The 21,788-nt window shown below is 38.7% G+C and overlaps 1 protein-coding gene across 50 annotated transcripts in view; it reads right to left on the bottom strand.

Annotated features, from left to right (window-relative positions):
- ABI3BP (ABI family member 3 binding protein) overlaps nt 1-21,788 on the bottom strand; it is a 172,234-nt gene that overhangs the window by 126,734 nt on the left and 23,712 nt on the right. For all 50 annotated transcript variants that reach the window (XM_083821425.1, XM_083821426.1, XM_083821439.1 and 47 more), the window contains exon 2: nt 2,003-2,182. In XM_083821425.1, coding sequence (XP_083677551.1) covers nt 2,003-2,129 — 127 coding nt within the window. In that variant the 5' untranslated portion in view covers nt 2,130-2,182. The remainder of the gene's footprint in view (nt 1-2,002; nt 2,183-21,788) is intronic.

Here is a 21,788-nt window from a genome sequence, read left to right as displayed (position 1 = left end):
TCTTAACTAAAAGGAATAGTTCCAGTAAAGGTATTGTTAATTGCCTTAAATATATGTTTGTGAGCTGAAGTACATACATATTGCTGTTAGCTTCTTTTAGGTCCTGTGCTTTCAATGATGAAAACTTTCCAACTTTTTCTTCAGGTTGGAAATGCTAGTCTTTATATCAATATTATGTTGCATATTGCATTTGTAGTTATCGGACATCCAGAATCATTCATTGTCACTAGGAAACTCATTGACAACTTGTTTTAGCGTGAGCAAGCTAAAATTTTGAAGTTACTCTCCTTTAAAATAATTAAAAGGAGAGTATTCCCCAACACTTGTGCCTTTCTCTGTCTAGACACACTACAGAAAATGTTTAATTTCATTACAGGAGATATGTATAATAGGGTTTCTCATCTTCAGTGTTCATTGCTTCAAGATTTTGATAGCTTAACTGTAAGCTTTAACGAATATGCATGCAGCTAGCCACTCTGACTGCAGACCTAAAGAAAGGTGTCTACAGTCCCAGCCATTACATATTAGCATGAGAGTTGCAGAAAACCCAAGATCACCTATGCTCCAGGTGATGTTCAGCTCTATGTTTTCACATGGTTTCACAAAGCATTAGGTATTAAAGCTGCTATTAAATGGTGAGAAGTACACACCATCTACACATGACACTACGTTCAGGGCTTTTTCCTCTTTCCAAGGATCTCAGAGTACCTGAAAAATATGAATCTCCACTATTCCTGCAACATAGCTATGCAGATATTACTTATGCACGATTCTACAGAGAATCCAGTATATCCTTGTCACTGAACTGATTCAAAAGTTGCACACAGGATACATTTGATTCATAAAGCTTAAGTGATGGCTATGAACTCAAACACTGGATTGGTGATAGAAGTATGGAGAGATCCCAGGAGTACAAACTCACAGAAAGGAATAAATCAACCTTTGCCAGAGAGATCTTATGAAGGTCTCTAGTGTCTTAATTATTTTGTGTCTATCACCTTATTTATTCTTTTTTATTTTACAGTTTTCAGCCTGGAGCAGACACACAGAACTGCCTTCACTTCTTCACTCACCACATTAAAAACAAGGCAACTGTTACTTCTACACTTATGCATCTTTTCTCCCCCTGGACTTACACTGAGATCACTGACATTACAATGATGAGGGTAATACAAGAACCAGGATTCATTTCAGGCTAGAAAAGTGTAAAGAAAAACAATACGAAAATCCTCAGAAATTTAACAGATTTCTTAAGATATCATATCCTGATAAATCAATGTTTTAATAATTTATAAGACAATTCTAGCTGATCCAGTTCTCTTGTCTTGCTATTTTGCCCATACTGACATAACCCAGAGTTAAAGGGACAGCCTAATTTACTCCTCCTTTCCTATCACAGGCAACAGGATATAACATGCAGTTTAATCTCCTCCATACAAGTACTCGTGAAATTTTCTGTAGCTTCTGACACAGAAGGTACAGGTTATTCTGTAACATGCAGAATTGGAATATGCCCCTATAAGAAAATGCATCATTTCATAAAAAAAAAACATATCATAAACATTTCCAGCAAAGAGAATTAAGCACACAGTTCTCAAAACTGTTTCATTGCTTCTTGTTCTGTGTTAAAAACACGTACATCTCCCTTGTATACTACTTTACACTGCAACTTCAGACAGATTATCCCATATATGTAATATATGTAATATGGTTAATACAGTACAATCTCTTACAATGAAAAACTACCGCAAGTGAAAAATCCTTAAAACAAGTATCAATAGCAGCTGTTCCAAACAATAAGAGTTGTTTGTTCTCCTTGAAGGATCTCCTAATTCCACTGTTATCTGAAAATCTTCCCAAAACAAACTTAAACACAAAGAAACCCTGAGCAGCACCCCAATAAAAACAAAAATTAAGAAACCCCAAGGTTCTTGATCTCATCGCTACGTTCCTACACCATGACAACAGCAGCATGCAAAGCAAATTGCATGCAAAGACTTACCAAGTTCAGTTATGTAGGTGTTTCCTTCTGAAGGTAAAGGAATGTACTGATTAGAGAAGAAGCTGCTTCCATAACCCAGGACAAAACCTTCAAGTTTGGTGTTTTGACTTGGTCGAAGATACCTCATGCAAACGGTGTCATCTGTTGCGTTGATCTGAACTTTCAGGTTCTGTCTTTTCACTAGGGAAAGAGTAAAAATAAGAAAAGATCAAAGTGTATTATTGTGTAATTATGTATTCAGTAAAGGAATATGACAATATGTAGGACAGTTCAATTTGTTAATTGCAATTAAGAGTTGCAAGGTAGAGTCTCAAGGCAACTGAGTGTATATCAACTGTTGTGTAAAATTGTTTTCCAGTATGTCCATTTCTTCCCCTCATTAGTTTAGTATTATCAACTATCACATCTACAATTGCAGTAGTAGAAGAGTACATGAAGTAACTGAAAAAATGCAAGTATCTTTTCCTTTAAATATAGGAGTTATAACAGTATTATAGGACCCACTGGTGACAAAATTGCAAATCATGAGATTTTTTCTTAGTTAAGAAGAAATCAAAAATGATGTTTTAATGTGAAGTTAGCCATGTTGCAAAATTAGAAGATGAATAGTAACTATGTTCAAATAAAAATGTTACAGCTATGATTTATTTATTTTCAGCTGTGTTCAGCAGAAAATGTAATTTTCTAGTTGGAATTACACCAGGACACCTAGACTAACAGAAAAACTCTATGCAAAATTACCAAAAAGTTTTTTTCAATGTTGATTTTTATGCTTTCCAGAGGAGCAAGTATAACTGCAAAACTTTAACTTGTAACAACATAGAATGAATTCACAACAGAATAACCAACTTTATAGACTGCACAAAAGTGTTTCTTCCTTTTTTTTCTTGGGTGAAGTAGGATTGTCTTTTTCTTCCCCAGTACTTAAAACTTTATTATTCCCTTGTCACTTTTAGGGTTATCATATTTTGAGAACTGTTGATTGGCAGTGCTCAAGGAAAAAAAAGGAAAACAAAACAAAACAAAACAACATGCAACAAACTAAAACAAACAAAAAACTAATGATTCTTCTCCAGTAATACATTTAGGGTTATTATTTTTCCTCTTGTTCTTGAAATATAAATTTTTTATACCAGACAGGTTTTCAGGCATTGCCTGCAACCATGAAGGCTGAAAATACTTTTTCAGGGAAAAAAATAAAAATCAAAAAAATCAAAAAAACCCTTTCACCCTTTCCTTCTAAAACATAAAGAAAACCACTGAGAGACATGTCATTAAATAATAGGGTAGAGCAATAAACAAATTCCTTTTCTTTCTGTCTCTTTTCCTTCTCTCCCTCCTCCCCTCCCTCCTCTCTCTCCTCTCCCCACAGGTAATTGCAGACTGATGTTCAAAGTTTCTTTAAACAAGCATATATTGATTCTCTGCAATCACACCGCTTCCCTTTTTCTGGAGAAAATACAATGACAGGAGTTGCTGAGAGGCCACGGTCCCCAGTCTCTGAAGATGATTTAGTAGTAGTGATGAGCACCTGCAATTGTCTGCACACTTATTGAAAAAACCTAAGCCAAACACTTCATGCCCCTTTCCTTTATACAAAGGAGCACACAAGTAAAACTGATGGAAAACATGTGCCTCCAATTAGACCCTTTTTTTATCTGAAGACTGATCAAGTAAAAGCACTCAGCCAGGAAGCCATCCCAATTTTCCAAAGGCAACTCTGCCAGGTTCTGGAAGACTGCAGGAGCTGAAGAAAGCTCAGCTCCCTGCCGGTTCCAGCAGCATGACATCGGCCTGGGGGAAGGGCCATGGCTGCTTCCTCATCTGGGCGAGATCCGAACTTCTTCCGTTCTCACTCTGGGAGACTCCCAGGGTGTGCAACTTTCAGTACCAACAAGGCTGCACACAGCAGAAACCAGGCTGCACACAGCAGAAACCAGGCAGAAGTCCCAACAGGCTTCCAAGACCTCTAATATGCTTCATAAAGGTGCTTGGTAAAGTCTAGACCCAAGTCTAGGATTACTGTCTCCAACTGACAGCAAATTACATTTGTTAAACTTTAGTAGTCCGCTAAACTCTGAATTACAATACCTAACTTTGGAGAACGAAGCATAAATGAAAGATGGTCTCCTTTAAATATTCATGTCTAAGCAGAAAGTAAGACTTACAATATTTGATTCAAATATAACAATTAGATTTCTAAATTAAAACTTTTAATCAGACACAAAAACAGACTAAAAAACCTCAAAGATCTATTTTCATTTTAAATATACAATAATTTCACATGATTTTTTTTTTACAGTCATTTATATAGAAATACCTCACAGTTATATTTTACACTAATTTGAAGAGCTAATTCTAATTCAAGATTGAATTCAACTAATTTTGATCCGATTAGATACCATGCCTTATTTGTAAATCGTCAGTTATAGTGACATGGGAACCTTATTTCAGCCTAAAAATGTTGAGTTCAGTTTCTAATGTACAAAGTCTAATGGGATCCCAGGACAGCAACAACTCTGAGGTAGGATCCTGAAGATCTTTTCTTTTTAGCTAGCACATCGAAACAACCAAGAGAGCTTTTCAACTCAAGGTCAGTTCTATTGGAACACAAGCAGGAATAGTGAATGTTTAAAAACTGAGAAGGCAGAACAGAAAAGGAAAATAGGAGACGTACTTAAAATTAATAGGAGATTTTATCCTAAAATCCTTGTCCTGTCCACCCTGTCTTGACAGGGCAAGTCCTTTCCTTTTAGTTCACTTTTAAGTACAGGATCCTTTCACTGATTTTCTGGATGGTAACGAACACTACAGAGTCCTCACTGTTTTTTGGGAAACCTTCTTTGCCTCTTCTTGGAGACACAGCTATGGTCTCATCTCTCTGCTCTCCTTAACATATGCACCAGTGGTAAGCCATCTCCTGCCCCTTCTGTAAGCTCCTAATAACCGTTTCTTTCTCTCCACACAGCACATGTTCCCCTCGCAGAGAGGGATCTCTGCAAGGACCCCTTTCTCCCCATTTCTCCCCTTGCTGCCTGACCCAAAGAGCAGCACAGGGCAAGGCAAACCAGTGGCCTTCTTCACTATTTAGCTGCACCTATTTAACGGAAAGTAACTGTGCTAGAGCAACAACACAGGTACAGCACTTCGTATGAGTGCACTGCGCTCCCTCCATGAGCTCCATGCATTGTGGCCCCACCAGAACTCAGGGATGAGCCACAACAGCTCCAGTGGTAACCACCAGAAGTGGACCTCTTCCAGACATGCACGGACAGAAGTGCTGTAACCAAGGCCAAAGCCGGCTATAAATAGGAGATAATATAACAGTAATCTGTTGATCCCTCAGCTCACATTACATGAGCTGATGGGCAGCAGTCATGTTCTCTCAGGTGAGGTGCAGTCAACAGAGTCATGACCAGCTCTTGGGTTGTCCTGATGGGAGAGACCACTCCACTGAATCCCATGCTTTCTTTTACCGCCAGGGCCACTGAAGCACTAAAGGTTCGTGACTGAAATCACGAACAGTTTGCTAGGAAGTTTGTTTGGCACTTGGGTGCCAAGGAGTGGAAGGCTACAGAGAAGGAGTCCAAACCCAAACGATGACAGGGACAGAGGAAAGCAAGCAGGCACAGAAAGCACTGTCTGTCTTGGCAGAGCCACCAATGCACTACCATGCTTGGCACGGACTTCTGGTACAGAATGGCCTCTTTCCCCAGAGAAGGTCAGCGAGCTACTTAGTTATCAGGTTGGTCCTCCAAGAAGCCAGGCAGCCCTTGGGCCTGCTGACAGCTCAGCCCTCTAGAACATTTCCAGAAGGTCTGAGGCAGACCCATGTGGTCACCAGGAATCCACAAGGAGACAAGAGGTCTGCACACAGCTCAAGGCTACTTGCTGCATGGACGCTGCTGGACTATTCAAGAGAGAGCCAGCACCACACAGCACAGACATAAGGGACTTCATAGCAATCAGCCTGGTGAGCGGGGACGGCTCTTGGAAGCACATTAGCAAAACAGGTTTCATTTGTGTTGATCCCACAGTACTTTAAACAAGTCACAGAGAGAGCAGGCATTCCTGTTCTGAGTAATATCATCTCTGTCTTGGCCACCACACAGATGAACATTCATTAAGCATGATGGAATAGTCAAGGGAAGTCACAGGAACTTGGAAATGTATTTGATTTTGAGAAAATAGCCTTGTCATATCATGGTTTTAGGACACCACCACCACCATCCTGTCTCCTTGGTGAAAGAGTAGAGTGATAAACTAGACTCCCTCAAATTCCAGTGCAAAGAAACTTTGAAAGCATCTTACAAAAAGAAAAGAACGCTTTCAGGCACAGAGCAAGGCACGGTTGAATTTTCCTAACTCATATTCACTTGTGTCAGTTTTTGGCACGCATTACTGAAACTCTGCTCTTAAGTATTTTCATTTGTGGAGTGATTCTTTCACCTTCAGGCCATCACTAAATGGAAGATTCTGGGATCCATAGCTACCTCTGAAATACAATCTTTCCCTCCTAGCTTGCCAACAGAAATTCCACACTGGTCTGCAAGTATTTTCTTCAACAAAAGTCAATCGATGGCCAAAACCAGTATGACAAACAGCACAGCACACATCTGAACTAAATGCACGTTAACTGCATCAGACCTCTTGCAGCTAGAGATCACTCCAGGGAAAGGATGTTTCGCCTGCAAGGGGAACGACTGTTGAAGGCAGCCCGATGAAATCAGCTACACTGTAATGGAACCAACCCCTGGTAACTCTTTTTAAAGAAGAAAATGGCTATAAATGGCCTGAAGAATCCAGCTGGGAATACCAATAGTTTGACTAGTTGGAAGGAAAGAAAAGAGAAAAAAAAAAAAAGCAGTCACAAATAGGCAACAGGAGCTAAGAGCAAATAAACACTGAAACTTTAGAAGAAATTAACTATAAATGACCTAAATGAAATTCACATCTTTAAAATGCAAAAGCAGCTACTGAACATAATATATAACAAACGCCCAGCTGAATATTTTGTATAAGCTTTGGATTCACTGGTGATTATCTGAAGTATTTCCTTTTTCTCATCTCCTTAATTATTGATGGAGCAACAGAGGAGGAGAAGGAGGAATTCAGAGGCACTGCTACCAACCACCTCTTACACTTACCAGCTAGCTCTACCTGATGGCTCATATTTCACTACAAGACAAACAGAGAACACCAATTTTCAATTTCCACTTCCACAGCAAAAGTTCAGTCAAAGCCCTTTTGACTATTTGACTTCTTAGTTCTAACATCCTGCTAAGAGATAGTAGTTGGAAAGCAGTCTGAAAAGGCAAAACAGTAATTCCTAGAATTATTACAAATACACTTAAATAATTCCATTGCTATTTAGTAACTGTAAAGAAGTAATGAGATAAATACAGAACTGCTTCACTGGGCTAGTTGCATTAAAACAGTATTTGTTTATTAATTCAGTGGTGGGGACAGTGGTATTTGCAACCTATAAAAGCAAATAAAACCATCTGAGAGCTTGCTTCCCAAAAGAACAAACAAAACAATTTTGTTTCGGTTACACAGAAGGCTTTAGCCTTTGAAATTCTGTGTCCAGTGCCCCACCACATCCTTGCAATACTGTTGGTAACAGGCAGGCAGTTAGCACAAAGCTGGGTCATTTGATTTTCATCTGTTTCAAGGAACGTGAGAGAAATGGGGTGATGAGGTGACTGGAATTTGAATTAACTGGCTCTCTTCTATTTCTGCCCAAAACCAAAATTATAGCTTGGCCCTGTCAAAGAAACCATCTTCAGCTGAAGTGCATTCTATTTCTCTTGCCTGCTTAAGCAGACATATCAACAGCTGGCTGATAATTCATTAATTGGTAACTGACACTTTCACACCTAAGCCTGAAGTGCAGATACAGCAATGAACTTCAAGAAGGAAACACAAATGAAATAAGTTAACCATTTTTTTTGTTTTGAAGTACATTTATCTTGGCAACTTACTTTTTGAGCTATCTGTTCACCTCCTAGACTAGCAAAAACAGTGCTGGGAGAAGATGCTCCACTCCCACTTACTCTAGGATTCTTGTGGTGTGCTTCAAGTGTATGTGGCCACTTGCGAACATACACAATCCTGGTTTTCATTTTAATCCAATGAGGAAAAAGCCATGAACTCTGCCCTACAAAAGGGTGAATACAGCTGTACTTTATTACAGCTAATTTGGCTTTGTCATCAGAATTCCTTTTGCCTTACATTGAAACTGTTTAGTTTTCACCATTTCAAAGATTTTAGAGGGCATGAATGAAAGACCCAGCGCTGCCTCCCAGAGTGATAGATAAATGAAGCATACCTTAAGAAAATACATTAGCACCATCTATTTGTGAGCACCACCTCACTTACAACTTTTAAATTGCTCACAGCAGCGCTTTCGTTTTCCAAATCTGGTGCCATAAGTACCACCAGCCAAGATTTCAATGATAATCTAACACTGCAACTTTGAGTTTCGCTATTTTATATTTTTGTTTTCACTTTGGCTCCCAAACATGGAGAAATATTGGTTGTTTGGCTCAAGCCCAAATATAGCTTCAAATGGGAAACATTTAAAAATAGTTCTGTTTCTATGCAGCAGAATAAACAAGAAACACTCCTAGGCCACAACCACAAACCAGGGAATAATTTCGGATGGAAGGGATTTCTGCTCCCCTTGCTCAATGCAAACCTCATCAGATTGGGCTGCTCAGGGCCATATCCAGCTGAGGCTTGAATACCTCTAAGGACACAGTTTCCATAATGTCTCTGGGCAACCTGTTCCAGTATGTATCTTCCTTGGGGTTTAAAAAAAAATATTCCCAACATCTAACTACAATTTCCCATGTTCCTGATTGTGCTCATTGCCTCACTTTGTGGAAAATCTCTCTTGGTCTTCTTTGTATCCTCCAGTCAGGTAGCTGTGATCATCCACCTTAGATCATCTTTCTCCTCACAGGTTACATAAAATACCAGTACTCCTAGTGTCAGAACCCACATAAATAAATCTTAGTGACGAAAATAGGTGCCATACAGACCGCACCCTTAAAAGGGGTAAGAAAGCACATCTTATCAAAAGTGGGTAAGCTGAAAGCATTATACATGGTTTTGCTGTTTGCAACTGAAATTCCCTAATGAAATGAGCTTTTCAAAAAGGTTATTAAGCGAACACTACATATACAAGCCAAGCATTACTGCAGAAGAAGAAGCTGTCAAAATACAGCACTTTTACTTTTCCAAGCACATATATCTGCAAAAGTAGCCTACCTTCTAAGCTTCCACCCTATGCTCACAGGGTCTTTCTGCTCAGGCAGTTTACAAAACAGAACAAAAGCGATGCTGTCCTTAGCTACGGACCTACAGCTGTTACATGGAGATCTACTGGAACATTTGTAGGGATGAGTAATCAAAAAAGTTCCAGCAGTCCAATTCCCATCCAAGTCCTAAAGACTCAGTTTCTCTCCCCTCCAGCCTGCTAGTTCTGTTCATTTCAGTGCCATTTGGCTGGTTTAAGGAAGGAACTGATGTTCAGAAACAATCATTTCATTTGGAAATGCCACTTTTTCACTTTCAGTGACACTGTTTAATACAGAAAGAGTAGGTATTTCTTATTTTGACTATGACACTTGAAAGACGGGACAAAGAAAGCCTGTTATTTTAAACCTTACTATTAATGCTTACTATTTTATTGATAACTAGAAACTAGTTATCAATTCCACATTGTTAAGTTGTGAAGGTGCAAACTCCCACTGACAATGAAAAAGTAGATGTGATAGCATCTCATCATAAGAGCACAACTTGTCCTATGACTTGCAATAATTTAAAAGGGGAAAAAAAAAAGGAAAAAAAAAAAGAATTCACCAGAGAAGGATGCAGATGATTAAACTTCCATTTAACTCCTGATGTCTGGTAAACAGGGGGAGTTAGGTGTCTCCAAAGGGGATCATAATGTGGAAGAGGAAGCCACCTTACGTCAGCCAACAGGAAACACTAAATTTTAATTAAGTTTCTCTGGGAAATGAGCTAGAACAGGCTGTAGCAAGATAACTTCAAAGTAAAAAGTGCTTATTCTAATGTAATACTCCATACTGCATTTTGTAGCTCCACTTGATGCCGAAAGAAATCTTTCTGGCCAGTACAACCACAATATAAACACTTGGTCCTTCTACGTGTTTTCAGAAATTGCGTTTAACAGCCTGGAGTTGTCAGGTGGATGTTCTGTCATCAGTTGTCTTGAGATATAAGAATAATCTGTTGAAATGTTCACTTCACTGCTTGCCCAATTCCTAATAATGATGCTTTTGGGAAGTTTTAAATACGTTTCTTCCTGTCTATACCTGTAAAAATACTTTTTATTTGAAAGATACCAAATTTTTAGGCAGATCAATGTTCTCAACAGCCCGTGCGCAGCAAATAATACAGCATAAAATGTAATTTCCCCCTTACATTACTTTGTATCAAAGGGCAATTTTGGCAATTTTGTGTGCCATGGCAACTTGCCACAAAAGGAGTACAAGTACCTTAAATATCTAGTAGAAAAAAAAAAAAAAATTCCCTGGATAGGATGTTCCTTAGAGATGTAATACAGTAATTTAAAATTCCTCCCTAGATGTGTCCAGACTTAAATTATGAAAGTGATTAAAATTTTAAAATCTGTGACAACAGAATTGTCACGCAACGTGGACCGACATTCAGAGAGGGATGTTGAGACGTGGAGTAATACTTCCTATTCCAGAATACTGCTGGTCACCGAGGGCAGTAATTCAGTAAGTGCCAAAGATCCCCACAGGAGGAGATGCACTGTGAGGGGCCAGGGTCAGCCCTATCCCTTTCAGTGCCTTTTCCTCACAGCAGTCTTTCAGCATTACTGAGTCTTCTTCCTTCAGTTAGAATACATATGTCGTTATCCTAATGCTAATCTGAATTATGCTGTTTTTAACAAACAGAAGAGACGCTTCTCAGAGAAGCAGAAGGAATTTTGGCAAACTTGTCCTCTCGAAGTGTATTCCTTCCACCCTGTCTTGTGAAAGCATTTATATCATGCAGCTATACACTTCTTAAAACTTGGCCAGTTCCTCTCCAGTGATGTCTAGAGTTCAAAGCTGAGTTAATTCACTGTAGCTCACTAATACTATAGGATCAGTGAGGACAATGAGGACGTAAAGGTACAGTTGTCAGCAATTTCAAGGTCTATGCATCTAAATAGGAATTTTTACAAATGCCATTTTTCTCATCTATTTTTGGACCACTCAAGCATTTTGTTGAAGTTCCTTTTCACTATATTGTTTACAGGGCTCCTTACACATTTTAGTTTAAAATTATTTTTATTCGACTACATCCAGTAACTATCCTTATTTTTGATGTACAAAGCTCAAAAGAGCCTGGATTTAAATTTGGGATCCTGCTCCAGTGATGCAACCCTCATTTCTAGCTTTCACTCTGCAGCCCATTCATTTCCCATGATTTGTTAAAAACATATGGCAAACAGAATTGAAAACAAACAAGAAAACTGTTGCTTGAGAATAACCAAGTCTGCTGCTCTGGTGGAAACAGGAATAGGAGTTAAACTTGTGAAAAATTCCTTGGACAGAGGCCTGACAACCTGTCTCTGACTTGTCATGATACTGCCTAATTTTTCTTTTAATTCTTAGGAAATTCCACTCATTTAATTTCTCAGTCCGTAAACTTATGTCTAAAGGTAAACAAACATGCATGTGCTAAACATTTAGCTTCAATAAAATTCAACATTGGATGATTCAGCATTTCTAAAGGTTAAGTACGGAACAAAACCTATCTATCATTTTCAGCGGACAATGCCCCCGAAAGTCCTTCAAGTTGAAATATTTTCAACAGGCATTACTTTTTGAAACAACTGCATACAAACCACAAAACTTAAAAGGGCATTATTTGTCCATGAAAAACCACCACCAAGAACTTCTTCTTAATGAAACAACCTCAAACCCTTATTTCAATTTAGATTATGGATCACTTATTTGCGCTAAGAGAGAGCTTGATTTGGACCTGATAAAATTATCATCTCCAAAGCACTGTTCCCATGGCTTTACTCTAAGAACTATATGTTTGTTGTTGTTTTTTTCCAGACTGGCCTGGCATGTCTGTTTCTGGGCTGATGCAACTCCACCTAGACAGAGCTGACGAGACAGTGCCTGCATCTTGCCCAAAAGAGCTGGTCTCTCCAATCCTGGCTCCTCTCCTGTCCATGGAAATAGGTCCAAGGCTCCTCCACCCAGGCTGGGACATGAAGAAAACTGCATCTTGGCCAAAGAACCTGACAGAATCAGCATAAAGATATTCAACAGAGGAATGCAGAAGACTGCTGGGAGGAAGAAAAGCCTCCCAAGTGTTCTAGGTCTGACTCCTTTTTAAGCCTTCAAGAGCACCAGCTAATGCAAATACCAAAAGATAAATGCAGTCTTCTACATGGCTGCATATGATGTAGTCATATTTTAGAGCCAGTCAGCTAAATAAAAATGTGGACTTGCTCTAACAATAGCTCCTCCAGAGGGATTGCTCAACAAGATATCAGGAATTTACGGAGTGAGGAACTCAGTTGCTGTTGGTCTCACTCTGCCCACAAATTAAAAGCAGACTGAGGTCCACAGTCATTTATGCTGTTAACCTTAGTGCATGCAACACATTTCTTAAGAACCTGTTCATCGGCGGGCAGTTCTTGGTATTGCCTCTGGCATTACTTATTCAGTGGCAGGCAATGTTTACCATTACCAATCTGTTAAACACTTGTCAATGCAATTTTGAAGAATCAAAATCCAAAGAGTTAGTGAAAACAGTATTTGGACTGTAACTGCACTTGCTTCTGAGAGAAGAGTGAAGATAGATAATACTTTGCAACCCATGCTGTTATCATGCATTACTGAATGCGCTGATAACCTGCTGCATGGATTGATGTGTACTCAGATTGCAGGTTCCCACACTGCAGCAGTCATTTTGAAGTCTGTTCCTTATGTGTGATCACTGTGTATTACATCAGAATACATCATTTTGTTTTTTTTCAGTACGTACCTTTTGGGTTGATTTGCTGTGTGTCTGCTCATTTGGGGATCTCTTAAAACACTTGGGGAGCTCAGGAGTCAGAATTTAAAAAGGACTATGACATGATGGTTAGAAAGTATCCTTTCCTCTGTGTTACAATAAAGCAACTTGGATTTAACAAGGGAAAAAAAAGTCTTAAATGAATATTTGCATGTTTTCTGTATTTGTAGAACAAAATATGTAGTCCTATACTAAAATTCTTCATCTACATTAAATATTATCTTACTTGGCACACTCCAAACAGTTTAAACAGCAAGTCTTTGGCTCACTTTTCTGTAACATTGGCTTAAAAGATATTTTCAAAGCTTTTTCTCATAGATTCATTTTACCTCCTCTCATTCATCAGATGGTTGTTTTTCTAAGGGCAAAACTGCTTAAAGATAGTAGTGTTTAGACAGATAGCAGTGTTTGCAAAATACACAAAGAGGGAATTTGACAACAGTATGTACTGTCAACTCTCAAGACATAAGCTCACCTACGAGTATCAGAATCATCAACGAATCTAGGTGTGTTTCAAGATTGTTGCTTTTTCTATCTGAAGACTTGATACCCAGTCCTTTTATGCACTAGTCCTCACTTCTAAATCAATCTCTTATCACTGATTAGCCAGTGCACGTGAACCTTTTCTTTTGTACAGGGCACTCTAATCTGAATCAACATGACAAGATCCAGAGAAAAAAACTAAGTCAGTGACTAGAAGTCTAGAGTATGTGACCCAGGAAAAGAAAAGCCTGAATAAATAGGAGTTGTCTCACTTAGAGGAAAAGAATGTAGACAGAATGATGATGCATACATACAAGCATGTAAAGAAACAAACAAAAAGCCGGGGAAAAGCAATATGAAAAGTTTCTGGTCCATACCTGTAAAAAACAGAAGTAATTGGCATAAACCATAGCAAGGAAGAAAGCTGGGAAACAAACATCATGAAGCTCTGGAACAATCTCAGGAATAAGCACAAGGGGGACAAAGAGTTTTCGTGAAGGCCTTTTCAGCCATATTTCTTTGTAGAAATTAGTAATTTTCCACTTAAAGGCTATGTTTTTTTCTCCTGTATCCCTAAGTACATATAATAAACCCTCAAGAAGTGCTGCCCCCCCCAGTGCTATGCTTGAATTCCAGTATCCTACTTCCTCTCTCTCGCGTGTGGATACTGAAAATCCAATAAAACACAATATCTTGAATAAATAGACAAGCATAAGAGAAGAACTGCCAGGAAGAGAAAACTATTACACTGCAATTGCTTGAAGAATGGCAAAAAAGAGCATCCAAGAAGAAATGAACTGTTCAGCCTAACCTCAATTGCCAGGAGGATATGGAACAAATGGTCACACCTCAGCACACAAAGAACAAGAGGAGATTCAAAACAGCCAGCTCAAATTTACCATGCCCAGACTGCCTGACCAATCCTGCTGCCTCCTGTTATGCTATTACTGGCTTTGTGTACCAGGGGAAACTAGGGGATGTCATTTACTTTGACTTGGCAAAGCTTTTGACACAATCTCCACAAGCATCCTGCCAGCCAAAGTGGAGAAATGAAGACTAGATGGGCAGAGGATAAGGTAGATGGGAAACTGGGCTCAAAGAATAGCAGCCAATGGTTAAAAGTCAAAAGTTTCCCCCTCAACAACCTTTCTGGTTCTCAAGTGATATCCACAGCAGTTCCTAAATTCATTCCAGTGGAGGAGAATGTTTTGTGATTTGTGTACACTTGGAAAAGAACTCGGGTTGGCAAATAAAAGATGAGTTGCACATAACCATCTGTTTCCAAATTGACTTCCCTTAAAGGAGCCAAATTAGTTCGAGACACCCATTCAGAAACTGGTGTCCATCAAGCTACATTCCTTAATCAGCTTTAGAGAACAGCAGTGCAACTGGTCACAGACACTGCTGCATGCCTGATGCATCCGTGAGTTCCAATATTTTGCTCCCCGCCCAGATTTGATATTTCAGTAAACGCACCTTTGCCCACCTCTCGAAAAACACAGTCCAGTCTGTAGACTTTGTCACAGGTTCATAAGAGAATGAATAAAAATTATCCAAAATAAGATTTATTTGAACAGAAGCAAATACTTCATTAGAAAGTAATGTAATAACCTATTCCTAGTAGAAACATCTAGAAACAGAAAAGTGCAATCTACCTGTCACGTTGAAATTGCATATCTAGGGACCAGATCCATGGCAGCAGGAGACATTTAACAATTCTTGAATGTATGCAATCTTATCAGAATATGCATCGTACTTTACTACTGTCTAATGGGATTTCATTCCTAGTTATAAATCCCTCATTATGCTGTGTATAGCAGAAATAAATCTCTCTAAAATAATATGTAGCAAATGATGAAAATCGAAAAGGTATCCTAAGTTCTCTGAAGTCATGATGACTTTTTACTTCCAACATTGCAACCATCACATGATTACACTAAGTATCTGAATTCTCTGCTCAAAATCTTCTCCAACATCCAAGATATATAGGACTTCAAATAGTACAAGTATTAGCAGCTTTGGATATGTACTTGGCAATGACATTTGCACTACTCTGTGTTTTAACTTTGGAGCAAGTTCCCTACTTTTCAGAGGCAGGCAGCTGATAAAGCAATTAAATATATGAAGCACACATCAAAATTTCCGGTGTTGCTGTATGTCACATGCTAAACTCAGAAAGAAGACTCAAACTTTATCAGTTACCAAAACCAGTAACCAAATATGAAATGCTATTATGCTGTAAGAGCTGTAATTTGGTCTTGTCCATGCTTTCCAGTCTATCAGCAAAGCTTTTACCTGTTTATTCCCTTTCAATTTAGAAAGTTCTAGACTCAAACAAACAATAAATAAAATAAAATAAATTTGCTCAGTATTTCCAGCAGAGCAGTCATAATGAAGTGGTTCCACGTCTGCTCTTGGTCTCCAAACTGAACATTCTCACACATGTCACAGACACTAGCTGGATACAGCTGAGTCCTATAAGGACCGATTCCAACTGCATACAGTTTTTTCCAGCTGGAAAATGTATCTCAACTTGCACCACTAGATGAGATGAATCTCAGGACCGATGACCTGGCTTCTTACTAAAAAAAAGAAGCAACGTATTAAGAAAAATCACAGGTGACCCCTTTTGACATATATTGACGTACAGTCTGAGTTTGCAGATATCACAGAAAAGCTTCTACAGTTCAAGTAAATACCAACAGAAAGAAGAAAAAGACTTCCACTAAGTCCTTGTGTCTGGAGATAGAAATTACTATTAAGAGAAATATTTAATTATCTTGGGAAGTGATATCAAATTCCAAAACTTGGCAGAAAATCCTTTTTTAGCACTGTGAACACCTTGTGAAGCAAAGGCATTGTTAACTAGGCTTAATAAAACCAAAATATGAAGTAATATAAGTGGTTCTACATCCATGGATTAGAGGGGAAAATGGAAAATAAATACATTTATAAAAAGCATATGACCAAAAAAAACAAAACCAAAACCAACTATGTGCATGACTAAGGGTGAAATACAAAGACCAATTCCAAAACACTGTATTTTTTTCCTTATTTTTGCTACTAAGAAACTGTTTCACCTATTCTCTCACCAATTTTCCTTCTTACAGAGGATATGTTAGACAATATAGAGTTGACGTTCTTTGACTGTATTTCCAAATCCTAAACCTCTTTCATCACCAGCTCCTTTGTCACCACACTGCCTTTTATGTAAAAGAGCAATGAAAGCAGCGAGGAATACTCTGTATTACTAACCCATCTTTCTACGTCCATTTTTACTTTTTTCACTTTTTTTTTTTTTTAATTAATTCTCCATCTGATGTTTTGTTGAAAGAATGGAAAGTGGCAGTAAAGAAAACACCAAGAGCTGCACAAAAAGAAGGTTTATGCTAATTTTGGGGCAGGATAAGGGCATGCATGCATATGCCCAGAACCATCAGCTAGGCAATTAGTGCATGACTGACTGTGCATTTTTGCTTGTACTTCATTCAGGAATGTATCCAATTGTTTGTGGCAAATTTATGGTATGTAGGAATTTATGTCTCTTTCATCACTGATCTTGTAACCCAGTGTGCAGTAGATTACATTAATTCCCAAGGAATGTTCTCTGATTTAAGAGTATATGAAGTACATACATATTGCTTCATGACTTCACAGCATGTGAGTTTTAAGTATGAGATGATCTTTCCCAGGCCACTTCTGTTTGACAGCTCACAAATTTTTTAAACACTACAAAAGCAAATTCAAAAAATAAAAAGAATAATTAAAAATGACAACAACAAACCCAGAAAAGCCAGGTCATAGGAAAAAAAAATAAACATTCACAGTGCCTGAGATTTCTACACTGAAGTAGGGTACAACTAAAAGATCTGTCTACTTCCTTTGAAGTAGGTTGGTTGAGAATCTATAATTCTTCCACAGCCTTAATACCATGAGTGACATTATATCCCCTTCAAATAACTATAGTAATAGCATATGACATCCCTTGCAAATTTCTGTAAGTATTTGTGGGTGGAAAGGGAGCACAATAAACATCCATTACGTTATTTAGAAACTTGGCTTTCTAAGAACTCATTATTGTGCATTAACAATATCCTAATGCTTTTACCAACTATTTGACCATGCAACTGGAACTAGGAAGTACAGGAGGACTGGTATAAGCCTAGAAGATTAAAACAAATAATTTTTAATGCAATATATTTACCAAAAATGAACTAGCTCCCACAATTGTGTGGGGATGTGCATGCACACGTGCATGTGCATGCACACCTCTGCGTGTGTGACAGTTTGTGTGAAATTACCCTCACAACTTGCTTACTTGTGTGCAGGTTTGGTGTAAGTAAGAATCTTCCACTGGAGAAAAAAAAAAATAAAATAAAATAAAAATCACAAAACCCATCCAAAATGTAAAAGAAGTTATTTAGTGTGAAAAAGTTTGCATAATTGATGTTTCAATCCTATAAAAATCTTATTTATGATGTTTATATAAAGAGTTGATATAGAGACATTAAAAGCTGTATTATTACTATCACTACCAAATGAGTCACGGTAGATTCATCACCTACTAAGGAGAACTGAATAACCGGTGTAAGCAGGAAGACATTTTTAATAGAATTGCCAGATTTTACCTTCCCCAGAATTCAAAGAACAAGCAGGAAGAAATGCCGAAGAGAAGCAGTATTTGTGTTTGTAACTTTGTTGAAGCTAATAATAAAGAATGGGCTACCAGTGAGGAGCTATTTCATGGGCACGTTCACAACAGCAAGTGCCTGGTAATAAGCTTTATGACCAAGGAAGGAGACCTACTGCTTCCAGCAGAACGTGCGATATCCTCCCATTTACAGAAGACACCCTAAGGAAATTGCTGGTTCCCAAACCTGAACGAAGCCATTTCTCTAACCCCACAACACATACGAGCATACACTGCGCTATAAATAAAGAACTGTGCAGTGCCACTTAATCCACCCACCTCAGTGTTCGTGTGAGCCAGCGATAATGGAACCCGGCCAAAATGTCCAGGTCAGACAGTACAGTTTTCTTCCTATCACTGGCATCCCACAGCTCAAATTCCTACTGTCTTTCAGACCATTGCACCCAATCCTTTATTTTCAGCATATGCTTGTGCATGTTGTGCAGACACAGTGAGATTTAAAAAGAGAACTGATAAGTGATAAGGCCTGAAGTCTTGCATTTTTTTGGCTGTGTTTTTCTTGTTCGTGTATAGGCTTGAATTGTGGTAATGAGAGAATCGCTTCAAAGTCAGAAAACAACCTCCTGGGACATTTCAGTTTTACGTATTTGTGTTTTTGAACCAAGCACAATTTTGTGTGTTCTAAAATGTTTCCAGACTTCTACATCATAGAAAGAAAAATTAACATGAATAATAAATAAAAAGCAGAGGCAAGGAGCTGACAAAAGGAAAAGAGATTTTTCCCTATGCAAGTTCAAAACTGATGTTATCCCACACACACTGACAGTCCTCTAAAATTGGCTGGGTTTCCAAAGTATTAATTATGTAAACTCATATCAAGCACTCTGCAGCCATTTATAGATTCATAAACCAATGCCGCAACTGCTGCTGATAGGAAAAAATATCACAAATTCTTACTGCTTTATTGAGTTATGCTTCTCCTGAGCAGAACTGAAGAATAATGCAAAACCTTTCTGCAAAACAAAAATGCAGAAATAACTCTACAATTTCCCTCCCACTCTGAGAATCCATTTTGCCATTGACTCCCCAGCTTAAATGATAGCACTGAATTACAATCCCTTATTAAATATGGTCAGGAAAATTATAGTGTTAGCACACCACAAATAAATAAATAAATCCCACCTGTACATGTAGATATTTATGTTGGGTTTCATTCAAGTAGATTTCGTCATGTGGTGCCCTGTTGCCTTGACACGTTTGTTCAAGGTCAAGAAAAAACAATTGATTCACTTGCCCCATTTATTTTTCTTCCAGAAAATGATCGAAATAACATTTAATCATTACAGTGATGGATTTCAGCAACAACTCTGAAGCAATTTACAAATCAGAGGTTAAATTTTCTCTGCCAAGCTCTGTGCAGCAGCCCACTGCAGCCAATGCTCCCTTCTGGGCTGGCAGAAGACTAGCTCGCTCCAATAAAAATGAATGCCTTACCTCCCTGCCTTTAGCATAGCTAGCATCTGCAATAGCTACTGTCCAACTCTTTACCCATGTTTTATTCATTATTTTAAGCAAGTTTTGATTACATGCCTTTGGTTAGGCAACGAGTGCAAAAACCTTTACTTCTGGTGGCCAAAATGCAATTACTACTTCATCAATGGCTGAAATTCACTTGATGGTTCAAAACTTGGCCTGTTTTTTCTTCACCTTGACACATCTCATGCTGGCTTGCTTGAGTGGGGAGGCCAAGGGTTGATTTGGCCAAGCTGTAAAGACAAACAATCAGTACCTTTTGAGGGAGAGCAGTGCCAGTCAAGTTGGCCCCGTCCCTTCCTACGCAAAGGTGTGATTCATGCCAGTAGTCATTTTCATGAACATGATCCTCAAAGCAAAGACAAATAACACTTTCATAAAGCAATCTCACATAATGTACATGTGGGCCTATATTGCAGAAAACCTAGGTTCAAACCAAGAGCATTTGAACTAAGGCCTTTCACTACAGACTGAACTCTTTTCCTAATGGCAACCTGCTTCAGGACGCTACATTTCCACAACATCGGTACCACTCCCTCTGCACATGCATCTTAATGTGATGCAGCTGCACAGCTCATGCCAGCGAGCGAGTCCCCGGCCACCTCCTGCAGAAGGCAGTTGCTGAGAGCATTCCACACCCACAGATGTGTTCAGCTCACCACCAGTCAAGTCTGCACTTGAATTTCCCCAAGGAAAAGAAATCCACTATGATCTGCATGAACAGTTCTGACTTCGGCAGGTTACTGCTAGCTGTTTTCTCCCCCTGGAGCAGCCAGCCTTCTGTTTCACATGCAATATGCAGCACTCACCTGGGAAGCCCAGACCCTCCAGAGAAGCAGCAGACCCACTGACCATCCACAGCACCACCACTCACTGGGTATGCAGCCCAACAAACACCCCTGCTGCATCCACAGACAGGAGCTCTGGCCAAACAGCAGCAGTAGGATTTAACTTACAGCCCTCCCTCAAGTGAGTTAGGTAGCTTGTCTTGCTGGAATGGCTAGATGATACAGATTATTATGTGAAAAATACACTGAAAATTAATATTTAGAAAGAGATACTTGGGAATGTGAAAAATCAAGTGAAGAGGTGGAGGATTATACAGATTACCCAGCCCTGAGATCATTTTAGAGGCATTCACATGTTCTGGAATTTAATCCTGGCAGAATCCACCCCCATGCATCACTGTCACACCACTGCTTTCTCCAGCATAGAAATGGAAATCTGGAATTACAGATTATCTTTGAACTTGGACGTCTGACACTTAGTACAAGGTTTTGATATATTGTCATGCGATCCTAGGACACATTAGTGTCTGTCTGATAAGGTAACTGATTAAATGATCTGCTAAAATGCCAGGATTCTTATAGGTTGTTTTCATTTTCAGCAAAGAAGGAGCCAAATTTGCCATGACATATTTACTGACCGAAATCCCCAACTACTCAGTTATACCACACAAAGAATCCCTTTGGGACTTCTCATAGGACTTCACTGTCATTATGATCCATTAAATGTAAGAGAAGTATTTCACACAAACCTGTTCACATGAGCACGTTCATCACTAGAAAGCGAATCTGGCTAGATCATTCTCCCTCAGGGTATGAAATTAATTCCACTGGTCTCTATAGATAGAGCAGCAGGGACTCGGAGCCTCAGCTCAGCAGTTTGTGACTCAAAGAAAGCAAGAGTTCAGTGCAATTTAAGCTTGCTTAGCAGGGCAGACTAGTCCTCTTAACAGAATACTACCACTCATTTTAAAAGCACCTAAAGATCACAATATTTTGGATTTCTCTTTACAGACATTTAAAAAAAAAAAAGTTCAATAGTTCTGGCTCTCCTTAATAAATGAGAATATGTTTTTTTTAAAGGTTAAAGGACTGTGTATTTTGAAAAACAGTCTCCAAAAACATGTTTTGTAAATTATGGACAAAGAAACACAGAAACCACATGTCATTTCACTCCTTTTGAGATATGTTGATACAACAGCTTCATTACCTGTTCATAGAAATAAATTTCAGGAGATGTTTTTCTGTGTTACAA

This window comes from Anser anser, assembly GCF_964211835.1.
Source record: "Anser anser genome assembly, chromosome: 1".
NCBI classification, from domain to species: domain Eukaryota; kingdom Metazoa; phylum Chordata; class Aves; order Anseriformes; family Anatidae; genus Anser; species Anser anser.
This window is presented reverse-complemented; position numbering and strand designations above follow the sequence as displayed.